Genomic DNA, 21,453 nt, shown 5'->3' with positions numbered 1-21,453 from the left:
ATCCATCCACCCACCCACCCACCCACCCACCCAGCCATCCATGCATCTATCCATCCACCCACCCACCCACCCACCCAGCCATCCAGGCATCATGCAGGATGGTGATGTATTTTTTAGAAACCAGGCATTTGCATTATAATTAACACCTAAAACCTTCCTTAGCTCAGGTTTTAACTGGGGCAGAAGGAGGGAGAAAGCTGTGCTGAGGGTCTGGACAGTGGGAGCCACAAGGGCCAATCACTGGACGCCCCCCAACCCTCACATTATCTCCTGTCACTGAGGCCTCCGCTTCAAGGGTGGGCTGCTGTAGGATTTGCCCACTTTGGTCAACTGAGTTCTCTTGCCTTTTGAATACAAAGCAGAGGAAAACTTCTGCCCACAAAACAACACTGCTGACTCAGAATGCTGTTTGGGTTGGCAGATACTTTGCGGACACTAACCAGACACAACCAACGGGTTTGCCAGGTCATCCTCCAGGGCTTACAAAACTACCCGCAAGCATGTGAGTCTAAAGAATAGCACATGTTCAAGCACAAAAAATACAAATAATTCAACAGAAACAAAAGTACTCAGAGTATAATTTGATCTAGAGGGTCCATGTTATTTAAAAAAACAACACCTTTTGGAAGGTTTAATCCGAGATAATGATCAACTTAAGTATAGGTATCATTTTTATTTTAGTTTTATGTATTCGTTTTGGGAGAGCATGAGTGTGCAAGCGGGGGAGGGGCAGAGAGAGAGAATCCCAAGGAGGCTTTGGGCTGTCAGTGCAGAGTGTGACATGGGGCTCACTCCCACCAGCCGTGAGATCATGGCCTGAGCCGAAATCAGGAGCGGACGCTCAACTGACTGAGCCACCCAGGCGTCCCAAGTATCATCATTTTGGAGCCATCACCATAACAACTGCTCTGGGCACCAATCATTGAGAGAATCTAAAACCATCAGGTAAAAGTTTGATGAGGAACAAGGCATTTACGAGGTCTCAGGTGATTTCCCCACAAAGTATTTATTAACTGGAAATGGAAAATTCTAACTTCTCAGAGGAAACTTGATGGACATCACCTTCATCGAATGATCAAAATTAGTTTCACCAGCAGATGAACTGATGTCATGATGCAGTGCATTGAAAAATAAAACATCAAACATGCATTAACTGAATCCTAAAAAGGAGCCCAGATGGAGGAATATTTCACAAAACAACTTGTCTACCCTCTTAAAAAAAACCCATCAATATGATAAATGACAAAAAAAGGTCAAGAAATCCTTTAAGATTAAATATGACCAGAGAAGGGACATGCAAATGTGATGAGTAATTTCTTTAAGTGTTGGATTAAAGAAAAAGTGCTACAAAGAAACATTATTTGGAGCAATTAGAGAAACCGGAACATGAACTGTGTATGAGGAAAATTGTTATTAAAATCCCTCTCTTTGGTAATTATATTGTGGAGTTCTGTTAAAGAATGTCTTTGTCCTTAGGAGATACATTCTGATGTACCAAGGAGTGAGGGTCACAGAGTCTGTAACTTATTCTCAAATAGTTCTGCAATAATCATAATTTACAATAGTGTGTATGTGTGTGCGTGTGTGTCTAGGAGGAAGAATAAGAGCATGCAAACTGGTAAATCTAAAGTTATATTGAAGTTCATTGCACAATTCCTATAACTTTTATGGGAGTTTAAAATTTTTCAAGTTTTTTTTAAAGAAAGGAAAAAAAGGGTACCATATTTTTCAAAAACCATTAACAAGGAAATATAGGACAAAATGGATTAAAACTTTCAAGTTACTTAGAAACACGTAAGTTTAAGTAAAACGTTGAAAAGAACAGAAGCAAAATGGCCGTATTACAGATGGAGAGGCTGGGGCTGTCAACAGTGCTGTGTGTTTTGTGTGTTGTGTGTTCAAAACGTTTTGTTACCCTCCAAGAAGGCTGTGAGTCTCTCTCTTGGCCACAAGAGCCATGTCACATTTTACCAAGCAAAGGATATAAACACGGAAAGAATGACTACCCATAATTGAGGGGAAGAATGCCCAGCCTAAGATTGGTACGAATCTGGTGAGTCACTTCCTCTTCGGAGGAAAGGCAAACATTTCTTGCTTCCTGAAGGACTCAGATTCTGAAAGAACACCCGAGTTCTCAGCCTGAATCATGCAGAAATAGGTAGCGAACGAGGTCAGAAGAACCTCCGGTCCATCAACTCAATGCGGCTGCCCACGCTCAACTTCATTCACAGCCATCGTACCTCCAGTTTCCAGATCGATGTCAACCCAAGTCCCCAAGCTACTTCCGCCTCCACACTTAGTTGCTAGGGGGTTACATGCAACGAAAACCAAAGGAGATTCGAGTTAATTGCACATTGATCCTCTAACCTTGCGTGGGCAATGGCCTTGGCTTGCGCCTCAGTCCTGACTGAACGAATCTGCTCAGCCCCTGGAGAGCTGAAGCCTGGGCAACGCTGCCTCCCTCCTGAAGCCACACACACGTGGACGGATCAGGCAGGGCCGGGCTGTAGAGCACACACACGCTCTCCCAACGTGCGCTTTCATTCCAGAAATACTTTATTCCCAAACCACTTCTCTGCTTCCCTTGGCACAAACCCGTGTAAGGGGCTCTGTGCCAGAGGGAGGGTCTGTTTAAAGATGAGCCCTTTCTTAAAACGTCTTTACCTCGGAAGACATTAAATAGAACATTCTAGTGTAATTATGACGGGATAGAAAAGGGAAAGGTTATAGAAAACAAAACAAAACAACAATAAAAAAAAAAAAAGCCACTTGCTTTGTTTTGGTTTTTCAAGGTTGCCTAAAAGAAATCCTGGCGGTATAAAACGTAACACAGAATTATCTCCTATGAGACTAAAGATTACAGGGTCCAAGTCAGGACGAAGAGGTAAAAATATTACCCTCATCTGGAAAGGTAAGTGAGCATTTGCCATCCTTGGTCACAAGCATTTATTCTTGTTCTAAGGTCACCCACCAAAGCAAGGTGCAAGAGATGGGGTTTTCAGTCACTGTTTTATTCTGGAGTATATTGTTTTTTTGTCCTGTGCTTCTTTAGGACTTTCATCTTGTATCAGAACCTGCTGTAAAAGAAGAAACCCTTTCTCCATGCCCATTTCCAAGTATTTATTTAGGGTTCACTCACAATAAGCAGTGTGAAACAGTGATTCTTTGCAGAATCATTAGGCGTCACCAATAAATTACAAAATACACTCTAATCCACCTACACACCTACACACACACACACACACACACACCCCATGTGAGGAAAATGACATCATGTCCCATAGCACATACACAACATGATCACCCATTTGACTTCCACTACAATGGACCTAAGAGACACCTTCTTCCGAATCCCCATGCCAGGCAGGAGGGAAACTTACTTTCTCTCCACTTCTGGTGTTGACACGGCACTACAGAAGCCAAGCGACTCCTAGGAGAAAAGAGACACAGCGTCAGCGTAAGCCAGAGTGGCAGACTTCATCTGATTTGTACAGAATATCACTTAAAAAAAAAAAAGGCAGAAGCAAAAATAGATGATTAAAGTCGTTGTGCTTACTTCGATCTGGGACCGCAGCTGAAGTGACGTGAGGCTGGCATCAGGTTTCTCCTAAAAGAGAAACAGATGCTGGTTTCATGAGACTCCCAAACGTGGCACACACCAGAAAGACAAACAGACGTGTAAGGGGAGACGGGGGGATTTGGGAAATGCTAGGATGCGGTGGGAGGAGACGGTGGAGATCAACGGGTTTTCTGGAAAAACTGAAGGGTTTTGAAAAGAGAACTTTATAGTCTTACAACGGAACTGTTTTCCAAACTCCACGGCTTGACTCCGCTGGTAGTTTTACTGGAGAAGAAACCAGCGCTGCCTGACTGAAGGGCAGACGGCGACTGGGGAAGTAACTCTCTCGATGTGATTAGACCATCACTGGGACACGGTTTACTGAGAGCCATTTGTGGTCAGTTTGTTTTTTGATAATATTGGAGTTGTGGTCTGATTTCAAAATTCTAAATGTACTCAGAGTATTTCATAACGTAGGGCTAGTTGGAAGTGTTTTCAGGAAGTTCCGTGGAAAGCTAACTTGCTATCATCTGGAGCCTTAGAAATCAGCATGCTCCTATAATACAAATGAATTGACCTAGCTGGAAATTAAACAAAGCAAAACAAAACAAAAAAAACTCTCAGTATCCAGTTAATACATGAAATAAATGCATGGTGTTATCAAAAGTCATCAAATCATAAAAAAAAAAAAGGAATTGAATCATTTTAGAGATAAAACCATTTTATAGTTAAAAATTCCATTTCCTGGGGCACCCGGGTGGCTCAGTGGGTTGAGTGTCTGACTCTTGATTTCAGTTCAGGTCAGGATCCCAGGGTTGTGGGATCGAGCCCCGAGTAGTGCTCAGCGCTGGGCGTGCATGGAGCCTGCTGGAGATTCTCTCTCCCTCTGCCCTTCCCACCGCCCCCCCTTCTCTCTAAAACAGAAGGGGAAAAAACCCTCCATTTCCCCTTTGGAGAAAAAAAAGAGAGAGAGGTAAATGAGTTACTTGTGATGAAAATAATATATTGAAATAAGCATCAGCAGCAAAATAGGAAAATCACACTACAGGAAGTGTTAGAATAAACTATGGGAAAATAAGAACTGTACTAGTAAGCAGAGCACAGAGCACCACACCGATATTTCTCACAAACAGAATAATTCCAAATCTGACTAGGTGCTAACGTAGTAGACGTCCTCATCAACATGTGGTTCACAGTCCAGGGTGGCCCCCGGCTGATCAGATCTTAAGCAGGACAACAGGCAGTTTTAAAGGAAGGGAGAAACATCACTAACAAGTCTTAAAGGCCAGGTTATTGATGTTTTCCAATAATCCTATTGTGTTCTTAATAATCTTTAGGATCCCACACATCCCATGTGAAAATTGCTCTGTGAGTCTGACATTCAGGATATGGGAGCAGATCATCTCAAATCAGGAATTGTCACTGTGTCTAAATGTTCAATGTATTAAAGTTACCAATTTCATTACTAGCATGATTACCAAAGTAGGCCCAATACTTTAAAAACACAGTAATGAAATAAGTATAACTCAGTACATTTATAAATGTAAGTACAGGAACCCAGGACACAGATCGACTATAAAATGAACGTGCTGGGATGGGCAATCTGAGAACAGGATGATTTTGGACAAGTTGATGGAAAGAGAAAAGTACTTTAATGGCCTGGTGACTCCCTCGCCCTCAGTCCCAGGACCTTATTTGTTATGAAAAACTACCAGAGTGGTGTAAAGCCTCATCAAACTTCTCTTAATATCCTCTTGGCTTTTATTGCCTCCTTTGTTCATAATGGACAGATTTACATTTCTGTCTGAGCCCCGATGCACCATTTTTACAAAGCAATGTATGGAGATGTTGGAGTTACATTCCTAGTCCAATCGGTAGGACGCCAGACTCAGGTGTAATCAATGTGAGAGAGAGGAGGTTTGGGAGGTTTCTGGCACTTAGGGACCAGTCATGATGCCCTGATACCTAACCACTCAGCGTCACACAGAGAAATTTACAAACAAGCAGCAGGAAGAAAAAAGCAAAGGTATAGTTTGCAATTTCTTTCAACCTAAATCCTCCTGTTCAGAGTCTGTGAGGGAATCTCAGAATGACAGCAGACCTCTCTATTATTTCCTCCAAAATTTCCTCTGAAGGAACCCTTCAACACCCAACTCCAGTCCTTCCATTCCCCTCAACGCAAAAAAAATGTCTAATTCAACACTCCTCCTTGCCTCCATTCTTAACTGTTCTTCAAGTTTGAAGTCTCTACCTCACTAGGCAATGGTCCATGGTAGGGAATTACCTGCTTTTATTGCATATTTTTATCTGCATTTTTCCTAATAAATTTTTTATGTGTTGAGTGCATCATTTGTTACCCCATATCAAACATAACATTTATGGTACGTTATACAAAATATACCTTTTCCTGCATACAAAACAGGGCTTGTTAACAACCACACTAAATATAAACTCATCACGAAGTGACACTCTAAATAATTCATCTTCACATGTTAGTTTGTTACTAACAATAGACTGTATTTCAGGGACTTCTTAGGAAACTGGTTGGGAATGTAGTTTGGTGTAAAATGCACTAAAATTTATTCCTTTCAAATAATGGACCCAGATAATGTTTTCGTGCAGAACACCTGCCATTTGAGGAACAGGAGATGTTACACAGATCTCGTGCAGTGATGTTTCTACTGCTCCCCACCCCCTACCGCCCCAAAAGCATACTACAAAGTAAGAATTTTGAGAGCAAATCGTAATAATTTCAACTCTCAAGGAAAGACTACCGTCATCATTAAAAGGCATTTCTTAGATCAAACACACCCTACAGTAAAAGTATTACACAACTGAGAAGCATGTAACGTTGCCCACCAAGTTTAGACCTATGGATGATGGCTGGAGAGCAAACAGAATAGAACACAGGCAACATTCCATTATTATGGCCCTGATGGCCGTCACGTGGTATCAGTGACAAAAGTACGGAAGAGTACTCATTACTGTTGTGTATGTGTGAATAATATTAAATATTTAAGACCTAGAGAAATATATAATAAAAAATAACAGCAAACACCTGTGGACCCACGATCAAACTTGAGAAATGCAACTTTGCCAATAAGAGTTAAAGTTTATGCCATCTACCTGCATAAAACACTCACGTGCAGACTATGAATAAAGTCTTGGTAGATGTATCCTATCACCTGAAAAAGTGCTGGATGCCTTTAATTCTGTCTATCACTGAAAAAAGTAGGTTTTACTCTTTAAATAACACAATGTAAAGTGAAAGTGTGATCGAATCGGACAGAAGCAGGCCAGCTGTGTCTGCAGCAACAAAGGGTGTTGCTTATACAGTAAAGAACCAGGGATCTGGATCAAAACGGGCAGAGACAGGCTCCTTGACATTCCCCTTCCCTGCCTACAGATTAGCTTGCCCTCTTCTCTGCTCCCAATTCACCCAGTGTAAGGGGTGGGGGAGGGGGGCATGGCTCTAGAGTTATAGCAGGACAAGACAGTCCTGATGCAGGGGGAAGGAGAAAGGGGGAAAGGAGAGAGAGGCGGGGAAAGGAGAGAGGGGGAAGGACGGGGGGAAGGAGAGGAGGGAAGGAGAAAGGGGGGAAGGCAGTCCTCATGAAGGGTGGAGTAAGAATTGATGCCCCTGACTGCCCAGCTGCAAACTATTTTATTTGGGGAACAACTGATGATCCACGATACAACTCTTGATTTGGAAGTCATCATGTTGACAGAAAGAGTAAAAAGTATGAATAACCTGAACACAGTCATTGAGTGATAAACATCTTTTGGACACATTCTGGAAAGCGATATCACTGAGAAAGAAGATTCTCCTCAATAACATGTGCTGACTGATCCAGTTACCACTGCTGTGTAACAAATCATCCCAAACTGAAGTAACATGAACCCACAAGCATTTTATCACATTCACAGATTCAGTGGGTAAGAAATCAGAGAGGGGAAAGCAGAAGAGGCTTGTCTCTGTGCTACGGTGTCTGGGGACTTGGCTGGAAGGTTCAAAAGGTGGGGGTGACTGGATGGTTGGAGCTGTGATCATTAGGAAGCTCACTCGCTCACATGTCTGGGGGCTGATGCTGGCTAACAGCTGGCACCTAAGCAGGGGGTGGGTGCTACATGTAACTGCTTGTCTTCCCCACCGACCCCCCCACAGCTGGAACTTGGGGCTCAAGAGAAACCAGGCATACCAAGAGAGCCAGGCAGAAGTTGTAGTACTTTGTCTAACACAGCCTTGTGCAGTGTCACTTGTGCTGGAATTACACGCTCGCCCAGGTGCAAGAGAGTACACAACCCCCAACTCCGTGAGGAGTGTCAGTCACGTGGTAGCCTCCCTAGGTCGGGAGGTATCACTATGGCCCGCTTGGGAAATCAGCCGGCCACACTGACTGCCAGGGAGGTGGGAGCTCACCCTGAGTCTTCTAAATAAGGAATCAGATGAGACTTATGTATTCATGCCAATGTCCGTTAGGATTCTTTTGTGATCTTTAGAGTTTACTCCAGTAGCACATCTTGGCAATCTACTTCAACCTGAACCTATCACTTGAAGGTTGAAATATCACAACGGTTTAGGCTACAATTATGACCTCTCTTGTTTCAACTTGTTAATAGTGGGTGCCTAGCTGGCTCAGTGGGTAGAGCGTGCGATTCTTGATCTTAGGATCATGAGTTCAAACTCCATGCTGAACTGCAGCCTACTTTAAAAAAAAATTAAGTGCTAAACTCAATTTATTATAGAAAATCTCAAATATACAAAAGTAAAGAGAATTACCCAGCTTCAACAATTATCTGCTCATCATCAATTCTGTTTCATCTATGCCTTTCACACATGCCTTGGCTCTGTCCATTTTAACTTCAAGAAAATCCCAGATACCATTTCATGAAATATCACAATTTTTAAAGTTAAGATTTAGTAATCAGGCTTTCTTAAATCCTGTGACTCAATCTTGAGTAAATGGTCAATTACCAATAATTTGACTCTTTCCTAGTACTGGAGAACATTTTTAGGTCATTGCAGGGGGAAAAAAAGTGTATTCAACTAATTTATATATTCCACTTGAATGCTGCAAAAGAAAATGAAGAAATGTATTCCAAACTGAATACGGCCAGAGGTGCCTGGGTGGCTCAGTCAGTTAAGCATCTGACTCTTCATTTCGTCTCAGATCATCATGATCTCACCGTTCTTGAGTTCAAGCCCCATGTCAGGCTCTGTGTTGACAGTGTGGAGCCTGCTTGAGATTCTCTCTCTCCCTCCTGTTCCCTGAGTGTGTGCTTTCTCACTCACTCAAAATAAACTTAAAAAAAAAAAGTTGAGCACAGTTAAAAAGTTCATTAGGACAGTATTCACTACTGTTTCCCAAGTACAAACATATCGCTAATACTTGTGGAGTATGATATGCTCATCGACTCTGCACTTGACGAAGAATTCTAAGGAGTATTTAGTGAGATATAACTCCACAATTTAGTCCGTGTTCCATATGATCATCAAGGGGGGCCATGCAATCATGGTGGCTAAACATGAACCTCTAATTCTAAGTTAGGGTATTATAACTTAATCAAATGTTTTAAAAATAAATTTTAAAATAAAGTGAATGCATGGAATTTGATCCATGATTAAACTGCTCATCATTAAGCCACATCTGCATCCCTTAGTTAAGAACATCATTAAACATTGCAAACCTGTAGTGAGTCTGTACACTAAAAATGCTTAAGGAAACCTCCCTAAGTTAATGAAGCAGTGCGGTGGAAACTAAATTATAAATATAGCCCAACATGTGCGCATGTATGGATGTACCTATATAGGCACGCACAAGGAAAAGTTAGAGAGGTTATACACTAAGTGTTAATAGCAGTTACCTAAGATTACTGGTTTTTTTTTTTTTTTTTTTACAAACATATAGTCTTGGATTACCTTATTTTTTTCCCATATAAGATCAGCTTAAAAGTACAATCTTCAAAAGCCATATATGTTTTTAAATTATCAACATGTAGATGTTCATAAACATAGGAGAAAAGATCTGACGGGTTCCTTACAAACCAAGGGCTACATCTGCAAAGACCACTTTCCTCAACTTTTAACATATTTGTCAAACATATACTGCTTTTAGATAGTTCTAAAGACATAATACAGGCTTCAAAAAATTAAAACTGGCAATAATTTTAGTTGTACCCCAACAACTAAACCAAGAAACGTCTCAAGAAATATTGAAACTTAAATTTCTCAAATTAGGTCATGCTCTATATTAAAATACTTCCATGCGGTATTAAAATTTGGGATAACGGTATCACAGGTAACTACGCATGCATTTTCTGGTTAATAGTGAAGGTCCGCAATGATTTTGGAAATCATCTCACATTCCTATTTGGATGAAAGAGGCAAAACTATAGTTCCATATAGTTTAACAAAGGAATCAGATGATAGAAAGTCGGTAGAGGGGAATCTCACATTTATTTCTTGCCAACTTGGGAAGAGGTCTGGAAATTGTAACCCCTCAATGTTTATTATGTCTAACACTGAAACATAAAAAGGAACCAAATTTCCAGAAGAAATCAGTAGTGTGCCAAAGCCAAAACCAAAATATGTGAACACGTGTGTGTGTGTTTCCACCTGCGTGGAACGTGCACGCACAGGCGCACCTGCCATCTCGCTGACAGGGCCTGGGGGAACATAAAAGTAAGGCTCTGGCTGCGCCGTGTAATACACCACAGTCAACAACCCATGTGGGCAGAAGGCGGTCCTGGAAAACAAGTATCACACCCTTATCCATACTCTCACCGTCTTTCCCCCTTCTTGTGGAAATCCACACTCCTCCCGCCCTTAATGCTGCCAGTGATGGAAGCCAAATGAACTTTACAGCTGGAAAAGCAGGTGGGATAAATCCCTCTCTTATTCCATAAGCAGAGAGGAAAACAATCCTGCGCCTATCAGCTGAGCTGAGCGCCAAGGTCTCCTCCTCCACACAGGAAGGAGTCAGTGGAAAGGCGACAGACCGCATGCCTGGCAACACTCAACACTGAGCCTACAAGTACACAGACCATCACTGATGCGTTCCGTTAATGGAGGGAAGGCGTTCTAAATTGCTGGGGAAAGTTGTTGCCTGTGATGGATTTAAAGACTCATGTGGCATTTATTACTTTACAAGAAGACGATGAAGTTGTGAAATCTCCCAAGTGGCCAAGTCTGCTCCCCTCCTGTCTGACTTACTTCTCCATTCTGGCCGAACAATGCGGTGTCTGTTCATTTTACCAGGACGTAAACCTCAACACTTCCTTGGGAGTCCCCCTACCCCCCAGCAGATCAGCTACGAGCTGCTGCTCCTCTGTTCACAAGGTTTCTTGCGTCCAACCACCCCATTCCACGCATCCAGACGTCCCATTCCATTCCCAAGGCATCGGCTTCTCTGCAATCCTGCACCTCACATACACCTCCCCACCACTGTCAAGGGGAGGAGAAGGTACCCAGTGGGAACTGAGAGGACTGAGTTCCAGTCCTGCCCGCACTATAGGAACCTTTAGACACCAAGTTCTTGTTTTGTTTTTTCACTTTGGTTTTTCAATGGCAATGTAAAGAAATGGACTAGTTGATTATCCTAAGGTTCCTCGTTGACTCCGTGACCCTACTTAGATGAAGCACTATCATGTCCCTCCAATCACTGTTGTCATATAAATCTTCTTATAATAGTACTCTGTCCTTGCAACATGAGCATTAGAATCACCTGGAAGCTTCTTATAAAGGTAGTCTTGGGCCCCACCCCAGACCAAGATCAAAATCCATATTTTCCCAAGATCCCCAAGGGATCTATATGCTCATTTCAGTTTGAGAGGCACACTGCTCGGGACTCTGTACCATTTCTCTGTTCTAAGATCTTTCCAAAATTGTGGAAACACATAAAAATCTCCATTTCTGGAGACAGGCCCTTCTGCCAACTGGCCTGATCGAAACCTTCTTCTTAAAGAATGGGTGCTGGGTCCACGACCCTCTGAGTGCATGCCATCCCAGTGCTTTACTTGTGCTCATTGTACCTGGGATGTCCTTCTTCTTCCTGTCCATCCTTCCAAGTTATTCTTTAGATCCAAGTCCAAACCCACCATGCCTGAGCTTAGTCACAACAGGAACCAGCTACACTGCGTACTAGGTGTATCTGTGCGTAGCAACTCTTCTGCTCGCTTTCCTGTATCAATTCCCTCAACGAGGCTGTAAATGCCTTTTTTTAACTTCTTTGAGACACAGAGAGAATGCATGCAAGTGGGGAGGAGAGGCAGAGGGAGAGGAAGAGAGAAAATCTTGAGCAGACTCCATGCCCATGACCCTGGGATCATGACCTGAGTCTAAATCAAGAGTCAGATGCTCAGGGTGCCTGGGTGGCTCAGTCGGTTGAGCGTCCGATTTCGGCTCAGGTCAGATCTCATGGTTCACGGGTTCGAGCCCCGCGACGGGCTCTGTGCTGACAGCTAGCTCAGAGCCTGGGGTCTGCTTCAGATTCTGGGTCTCCCTCTCTCTCTGACCCTCCCCTGCTCATGCTGTCTCTCTCTGTCTCTCAAAAATAAATTAAAAACACATTTAAAAAATTAAAAACAAAAAGTCAGATGCTCAACCAACTAAGCCACCCAGGAGCCCCTGGAAATTCCTGCTTAACAGGGATTCACGGTACCCACTGACACGTGCGTGCATACATGTGTACACACACACACACACACACACACACACACACACACTCCATCAAAAACCATGCAGCACTTATGTACCAGGTACATTTGAAGCAGCGGCAGTGAAAAGGACATAGGTCCCCCCTCAAGGATGACACAGGCTCCATACAAGACGAGTGTTTGCTGGGTGTCTATTAGTTTGGTGTCTTTAACATGGATTACTTTGCCAGTAATTCTTGGGTTTTTTTTTTTAGAGTTTATTTCTTTGGGGGGAGGAGAGAGAGAGAGAGAGAACTTGAAAGTGGGGGAGGGGCAGAGAAAGGAAGAGAGAGAGAATCCCAAGCAGGTTCCACACTGTCAGCGAGGAGCCTGATGTGGGGCTTGAACTCACGAACTGAGCGATTATGACCTGAGCCAAAATCAAGAGTCTGAAGTTTAACCGACTGAGCCACCCAGGTGCCCCACTTTGCCAGTAATTCTGACTCTTCTATTAATTTTTGTTTGCAACTTCACTGACTGCGACATGTATTTCATGCTTTGATTTTAGATTTACTTTGGGGTTGCAGAGTTACATTGGTAAGTAAAAGTAATGAGACAAAGATTTTCAAAAATCTACAACTTAGATCTGTATTTGAACTTAAACTGTTGGGGTGTTTAGCCACTTTTTGGATAAAATCTGTACTGGCTTGTGAGTTCTACCTCCAACCCTCTAACTTTTCTCATTTTCATGACTGGTTTCACCCAAATCATTCATACGTGAAACAGGCAATGTTAGCCATTTTTCAGGCACCTATAAGCACATGCATTATATGAACTTGCTTCTAATGAGTGAGAGTGAACGGAAAAATACTCTCAACGCCCCCCATCAAAGAAGAAAGGTTCTAAGGAAAAATGTTTTCATAGTAGAATGCTATTCCACTAACTTCAACCTGAAAACCCATCCATAATGAAAAGATCAGTTAATTTTGAGAAATACTGATAAATAAGAAATCAAAAGTGGCAATTTCCACCTGGCCATTAATACTCTGTGGTAAAATCATTAAATCTCTTGCTGCATTTGTCCATGGGGGGAAGAATCAAGAGTAGATAGTAAAATTGGTCTAGGAATTTGGTTAGTTAAAAAAATGCAGACAGGAGGGGCGCCTGAGTGTCTCAGTCAGTTAAGCATCCAACTTTGGCTCAGGTCATGATCTCACAGTTTGTGAGTTCGAGCCCCACATTGGGCTCTGTGCTGACAGCTCAGAGCCTGGAGCCTCCTTTGGTTTCTGTGTCTCCCCCTGGCTGTCCCTCCCATGTTCATGCTCTGTCTCTCAATAATAAATAAATGTTAAAAAATTAAAAAAAAATACAGACTATGGGATCCTACACTAGAGATGGACCACACATCTGGGGCTAATTTTCCGAACATTGACAGCAAAGAAAGAAACATGATCAGTCACAAGATTGACATCATCCAAACTTTTATATTTTAAGATATTCACAAGACACAAGACTATTCTTGCAAGGGCCAGAATTTCTCCTCTGGCTTCCAGAAGAGAGGACACAATATTACGCTGACCGACACCCGGAGCAATGACCCTGCAGAACTCATCTTGCCCCGAAGGGCTTGAAGGCTTGAACCTTTAACGCTAGAAGAAGTGCTGAGATCCCCTAGTGAAAACTGAAGCCGCTTACAACTCTCAGCGTGCACCGCCCCCCCCAGCCCCCTCTTGGGAGGGGTCCTGCGTGCCCAGGGCAGGGGCGGAACTCAGTCTGAGGCAACTGCAGGGTAATCATATTGGAAGCACTACTGCGGTAAAACCAATGGGAGTCAGTAAACGTTAGATGAATTGGTCAAGTTCAGAAAGAATCTGAATCTAAGAGGGTCAGGCTTGGTGGCCTCATGCCTCGTTTCAAACTTCTAGGCTGTCTTAGGAAACAATGTCGTAAATCTCTTAGGAGAACTTCATACGCCAAGCATCCTGCATAGAGTTTCAAATAGGACCAAACCATAACATGACAACAGATCGTTCCAGTAAGAGGAGTCATGTTTCAAGAATGCATCTTCTCCTATAAACAAACCTAACATAAGAGTGTCAGGTCAGGGGCACCTGGGTGGCTCAGTTGGTTAAGCATCTGACCTCGGCTCAGGTCATGATCTCATGGTTCATGGGTTTGAGCCCCGCCATCAGGGGCTCTGTGCTGACAGCTCAGAGCCTGGAGCCTGTCTTCAGATTCCATGTCTCCTCTCTCTGACCCTTCCCTTCTCACATGGTCTCTCTCTGTCTCTCAAAAGTAAATAAAAAACATTAAAAATTCAATAAAAAAGAGTGTCGGGTCATATAAATGTAAATATTAAAAGGCACTGTGTCAGTGAGGCATTTTAATTATCCTTAAAGAATCTAACAAGTTGTAGAATTCAATTTTCATTTGACTAGCCAGACTTGGCTAATGGACGCTAACATACACATGGCCCTTGCGTTTCCTAATGGCGGATACCATGAAAATGGGCCACTCTGGATGGTGTCACCACTACTGAGCCCATCTAACCTCACTGTTGTGACAACAGCATGGCGTGATCCACACTCACCAAGTGATCTGAGTACATTCCTGAATGAGATTGTTTGGCAAGAGACAAAGGCTAACAGAAGCACTTCCCTTCGCTTTCTCCCCCTCTCTTTCACCTAATCATTCCTTAATTTTACAACTATTTAATGAGCATGTACCATGTGCTAAGCACTGCCCTAGTCAAGAATAAAACAATGAAAAAGAGAGTCACTGCCTGCATGGGGTTTACATTCTAGGGATTTCTAAAGCCCCTCGTAGGAATCATTTGCACTGAACGTCTGAATCATGGGTCCTAGAACATTCCTTCTGTTCTGGCACCAGGAAGATGACTATCTGAACAGCCGTGCTCAGCTTGCAATGCCACATTTTCTGGGAGATAATGAAAACCAGGAGAACTTTCACAAGAACGGTGTCTGGAAAGGGAATCAGATAAACAGCCTCAACAGGAAGAAATAGGGTTGTTTACTAAGGAAGGAATTATACAAGCACATGAAGGGCTGCCAGGGAGCAGAGGGTGGGTAGCTGCCGAGTGCCACTTCCCCCTAAGGTCACATAGTTGTGGTGCCCTGCACACTAGACGCCGGGGAGACCACAGGCTGGAAAAACACTTATTGCAGTTTTTAAAAATGCCTAAGAACTACAAAGAAAATTAAATCAGAGTATCAGTAAAAATATTAAGTACTGAATTAGTATACAACTTCCAAGTAAAATCCTGTTAATTTTCTTAAAAATTATGCTCACTCACTTGACAATAACTTTTTAAAAAGTCAGGTTATGTGCTTGAAATGACTCTAAGGTATATTAGCCAGGAACTTGTAATGATGAGCTATCAACGCTATGGTTGGTGGTGACGAGTAAGGAATGTTATTCACCCAACAAAGAGATAAAAATTGTCTTAGCGATTTTTATAACCACCAAAATACAGCAATTCCTATTTCAAGGATCCAACCGCACTTTGATTAACACCATAGTGAAATTTCTTAGTAAAATGTAATAGATTTCAAATCCAGCTGATTTTTTTTTCCTAGCAGGGATTACAAAATACTGACAAAGTTCTAATGTGTAGCCTTTGTGTATCCAATGACATCCTGAAGCTAGCTTGGCTACACTGGACCAGAGGGCCCCCGTGTCCCACCACGTCTGACCATTTGGTCATACCTTGGACTGTATGTCTGAACCTTAAACCAAACTCTTCTGACAGCTCCAAGGTGACGTACGGCAGCAGCGTACTGCCAGCTGGGGGCTAGAGCACATGCCACCACTGAGCTCGCTGCCCAAAGGAATGGGACATTAACATCCCATCCGGGACCAAGCTCCAGTTAGCCCTCGGACGGCCTTTCCACACTCCGTGCACTCAATCACCCGGAGGGCTTATTCGATACAGACTGCCGGACCCCTCCCCAGAGTTTCCGATTCCGTCCCTCTGGGGTGGGTCCTCTATCTGACATCTCTACCAAGTCCCCAGCTGACACTGAAGCCGCTGGCGGGTGAGCCGGTCTTCCACAGCTGGGGCCCCAGACAAGCCCGGGCAGAGGGGCCTCGAGGCTTGGATCCAGTGGTCGGAAGGTTGAAGGGGTCACTATATCCTGAGTCACACCTAAACCTGGTGTGATTCACCTTCAGTGCTCTAGAAAGGGATGATGGAGATGAAGGATTTTAAAGTAAAAGGAAAGAGATGGGTTTAATACATTTTAGGAAAACGGGGGTAAAGCTAGGTGACCAACAATAGAATAAGTTATTGACAACCTGTGAAATCTGTATCGTTTCAGCAGGACCCAAAGGACCATCGGCGGCCTGTGATGGGCATTTGTTCAGAAACTAGTTCAGATCTCTCATTACAGTGATTCTATGATTTGTCCTAGAGTGTAATTGTTGGAAGTAAGCTGTTGTGGGATCATTTATTTTTAAAAAAAAATTTTTTTTGAATGTTTTTTTAGTTTTGAAGGAGAGAGAGAGAGAGTCTGAGCAGAGGAGGGACAGAGACAGCTGGAGACTCAGAATCTGAACCAGGCTCCAGGTTCTGAGCTGTTCAGCACAGACCCCAATGGGGGGCCTGAACTCACGAATCCTGAGCTCCTGACCTGAGCTGAATTGGGACACCTAACTGAATGGAGCCACCCAGGTGCCCCGATAATTTCTTTTACATTACACTTTTATGGGAAAATGAACTACAAGTCCTGACTCAGGGACTCAAGGGTTTCAGAATGGAGAATCTTCAGAAGCTCATGACAGCCTGTAACTGAACATTCATGTATTCAGTTATTCAACCAATATTCCCCAGTATCAACTCTGTACTTAGCTGACAGGCTGGGTACCAAGAGTATAAAGAATAGTCACTGACCTTCAGGAGCTCATGACCAAGTAGGAAAAACACATGAGCTGAGAATTTCTTTTTGAAATAAAAAGCTTGCACATTATCATATAAATAACATCTGAACTGATTAGTAGCCAGATTGGGTGTCTAAATATGGATTTTACAAAATTATGTACCCTGATCAAACTAGAGATGCCAAATAAATGAATCCTCTAACAGACTGGCCCACGTTTAGTCATGACTTGAGCATTATTACTGTCTTGGTAACTATTCAATCAAAAGGTGCTGTCCATGGCATTTAACTCCCTTCCTTTTCGCTCATTGACTATTGTTTTCAAACCATCTTTGTAAGTTTTATAACCATCTTGAAAAGTCTCAGCATCCATGACAAGTCGGTGCATTTTGAATTCACGAACTACAAAGTTGTGCAGCTAAAAGAAATGAGCTTTAGGAATTAATAGCGTTGTAGTGATGTAAACATCTAAAAACACAGGGATAGATGCATAGTGTTTGAGAAAGAAAAGGATAAAATAAAAATTGGAATATTGGAAAGTTGAGACCAGTATCAAGTTTTAGCCCTGAGCCAACTTTTTTGCTGCTATATTATAAATGCTAGAAAAATCAGGTTTATAACGGAAACACAGGCAGACCAAGCCACAGTAATATATATAAATGATATGTTTCTGTTCCTGTTTAGTGATTTTCCTCCCTTCTGAGCATTAATCTTTGAATGACTTACTCTATAAATTATTGAACTTAGTTCAAAAGCAAATGAAATTTAAAATACTCATTGAATGAATGGCTCAAGTGCCATGTTGAAATTACTGTGATTTATCTGTTTCTTTAATGGTGACTGTAGCAAACCTACTTCATTGCTCAAAATTATTACCTGGTCGCCTAGTTTACTCTGTTTTCAACATAAATCTATCCCCTTGTTCAGAACAGCAGCTGGTTTTTGCCAGGATCTCATTCATTCGTCCACAACTAAGAGGCCCAACTTTTTCTTTCTACAACCCCAAAGCCTATCTAGATGTACACTGAGGTAAATGTAGAGAAATGGTACTCATTTTTTGGAAACTAATTCAATCCACACACACCAGGATTACTACACTGGAGGAGGGGGCAAGGTGTGATATTATTTAGCCAGTACAGTTTACTGCCCGTGCTCACATGCCTACCTGCATCCTGCCTGGCACTAAAGACAGCCCTGTCTGCAGAACTAATGGATTTCTTGAGCATTACTGATTGCAGGTGCTGCTTTCCCAGCATCCAAGCCATTGCTGCTATGGTTAGGAAGGGAGATTCTGTCTTAAAATCAAACATCTCATTAATATCAAGAGAAAGACCTTCCCTTCATTTCCCTTCTCATAATTTGGTTGGTGGAGAAGCTGGAAAAATTATATATTCTCCAACAAGGGAAAGAGTTGCCATCTACATGATAATGGACTGAATGGCTCAATATATAAAGGGTACGGATAAATAAATAAAAACTATTTTAGAAAAAAATGGGCAAATACCTTTTAAGAGATGAGTCACAGAAATAAAGATATAATAACATGTATGTTCTTAGAAAGAATTTAAAACATGATGAGACTTTTCACCAGTTGAACTGGTCAAGTTTTCTTTCTCCTGATAATAAATACTGAGAAGCATAAAAGGAGCAGAGATACGCAGCTAGCAGAAGTGCAAATTGTAGGATTTTTTCAGATGATAAACAGTGCTCAGATGGAGCAGTGCTTCTGGGATCTTTAAAATGTTCCTACTTTTACGCCTGCTAAGCTCATATCGAATAATTTATGCTAGAAAAATAAAAACTTATGAAAGTGAAGATGTACATTTAAAGATGTTCCTGGTCACTTACTTTCAGAATAACAAAGAACGTGAAAACCGCCTCAGTAGCTCAAACTGGGGGGGGTAAATAAATTATGGAACATTAATAAGATAAAAAGGCATGTACTCATTAAAAATCACAATACTAGGGGCACCTGGGTGGCTCAGCTGGTTAAGCATATGGCTTCGGCTCAGGTCATGATCTCATGGTTCGTGGGTTCGAGCCCTGCATCAGGCTCTGTGCAGACAGCTAGCTCAGAGCCTGAAACCGGTTTCTGATTCTGTGTCTCCCTATCTCTGCCCCTCCCCTGTTCATGCTGTCTCTGTCTCTCAAAAATAAATAAAAAACAGGAAAAAACATTTTTTTAATCACAATACCAAAAAATCACTAACAAGGGAAGGGTGTTCGCTGTCGAAGGCAGAGGAATATAGTCAGGCACAGTGTATGCACAGCTCGATCCTAATATTGCAGAATGCAAACATACACATCTAGGACGTCAACTCCACCGGGGCAGGCAATTTTGTGTGTCGTGTTCACTGGTGCGTCCCCAGAAAACGGCAGAGTGCCTCTCAGAGTGGGCACTCAATGTCTGTTGAATGAATGGATATGTACAGACGAAAGTCTGGGAAGAAATAAGCCAAAATGTTCTATCTGGGGTGGGGTTGGGGGGCTTAACCACAATCTTGATTTTTCTTTTTCTGGATTTTCTGTATTTTTTTTTCTCTACAAGATGTTAACAATCAGAAAGCAAAACAAAAATGTTTCTATTTAAAATACTTTTTTTTTTCTCGTATGTTATTCCTTCTACAGACGTGGAGTCAAACTTGGTTCAAACTTTATACGTACACATATAAATGTATCAACAGGGATGTGGAACATCCAAGGCATAGAAGATCCATATGGGGGCACCTGCGTGGCTCAGTCAGGTAAGCGTCCAACTCGTGATTTTGGCTCAGGTCACAATCCCAGGTGCCTGGGTTTAAGCCCTGTGTCTGGCTCATGCTGACCCTGAAGCCTGCTTGGGAATCTCTCCCTCTCCCTCTCTCTTTGCTCCTCCCTGACTCATGCATGTTCTCTCGCTCTCTCAAAACAAACAAACATCTACGAAAAAAGATCTAGAGGCACCAGGGTGGCGCAGTCAGTTAAGGATCTGACTTCAGCTCAGGTCAGGATCTCACAGTCCATGAGTTTGAGCCCCTCATTGAGCTCTGTGCTGACAGCTCAGAGCCTGGAGCCTGCTTCAGATTCTGTGTCTCCCTCCCTCCCTCTCTCTCTCTCTCTCTCTGCCTCTTCCTCCCCCACCTCAAAAATAAATAAAGATTTAAAAAATGTTTTAAAAGATCCATATGGAATTCTTTTCAATCTCACATGATGACCAATTTCTTTTCTACAAATAGACTTGGAGCATTTATTTGCCATCTAAAGATACATTATTCAACTCACACATATTATAGTGGCTTTAACAATATAATGCAAGTTAAAAAAAAATAGAGTTTCTAAAATGTCAGTGATTTAGAATTTTCCTCACAGAATTTTGCTTTACTTTCCCTTTTACTTAAACGGCCCCTCAAATTCTCCTTTTCGGTAGCAAAGAAAGGAAGAATTAGAAGTATTTTCTGGTCACCTGTTAACTAGCCTCAATCACATAAATATCATCAGGTTGTTAAGCAGAAAATGGTTATTGCGTATAAGATTACGCACGTTATATGCACATAAAATGTGCATGTACACAAACAGTGAGCCAATTTCCCCCCTAGCAGATAATGATTTTTCCTCAAAAAAAGCAAACCTCAGAAGAGTACAAACAGGAAACATATCAAGACCTGGTCTCCAAGGGCAGAAAACAGATGGACGGCCCTTCCCCAGCATCTGGAACAGCACAAATAAAAGCAGTGAGTCCACATGGGATGACCAATTGCCTGGGAAACGGTGGGGAAGGGCTGGCTGTGTCCCGACTACCACATGTCCCTCTAAAAAGGCTGCAGTTATTACTCAGAGAATCAATAGACTAAGGACCCGGCATGATTCAGTCAAATCTCTTAAGAAAAAGACATAATCCTAATAATGACACGGTATCACCTCTAAGCCACCAGGTTTTCTGTCCTGAAACAATATATGCAAATGAAAGCACTGACATTTCAAGTTTTAGGAGAACACAAAGATCAGAGTTTTGCCAAAAAACCCCCTGCGACAGTAAGAAGCCCTCAGCACCCCAGTACAAATTTTAGATGTTATACATAAAACACATTCTGAAAGTTACTATGAAGTATCTCTTCGCATATTCCAAATTTTAAAGGTTATTTATTTATTTTGAGAGAGTGAGCCAGCGTGTGAGAGATGGGGAGGGGCAGAGAGAGGCAGGGAGAGAGGAAGCGAGAGAGTATCCCAAGCAGGCATTGTCAGAGCAGAGCTCGACGTGGGCTTAAACTCATGAACCATGAGATCATCACTTAAGCTGAATTCGGTGTTTAACTGACTCAGCCATCCAGGCACCCCCTGAATATTCCATTTTCCCCCCTAATGTTTATTATTTTTGAGAGAGAGAGA

General features: G+C 42.4%; 1 protein-coding gene across 2 annotated transcripts in view; it reads right to left on the bottom strand.

Annotated features, from left to right (window-relative positions):
- Nucleotides 1-21,453, bottom strand: part of SASH1 (SAM and SH3 domain containing 1) — a 191,289-nt gene that overhangs the window by 103,118 nt on the left and 66,718 nt on the right. For both annotated transcript variants that reach the window (XM_029943868.1, XM_029943869.1), the window contains exons 3-4: nt 3,557-3,607; nt 3,381-3,430 (exon numbers count right to left, since the gene is read on the bottom strand). In XM_029943868.1, the coding sequence (XP_029799728.1) occupies nt 3,381-3,430; nt 3,557-3,607 (101 nt within the window). The remainder of the gene's footprint in view (nt 1-3,380; nt 3,431-3,556; nt 3,608-21,453) is intronic.

The sequence above is a fragment of the Suricata suricatta genome, chromosome 7 (assembly GCF_006229205.1).
Source record: "Suricata suricatta isolate VVHF042 chromosome 7, meerkat_22Aug2017_6uvM2_HiC, whole genome shotgun sequence".
Lineage (NCBI taxonomy): Eukaryota > Metazoa > Chordata > Mammalia > Carnivora > Herpestidae > Suricata > Suricata suricatta.
Note: the sequence above shows the minus strand (reverse complement) of the source record. Positions and strands in the feature narration are given on the sequence as shown.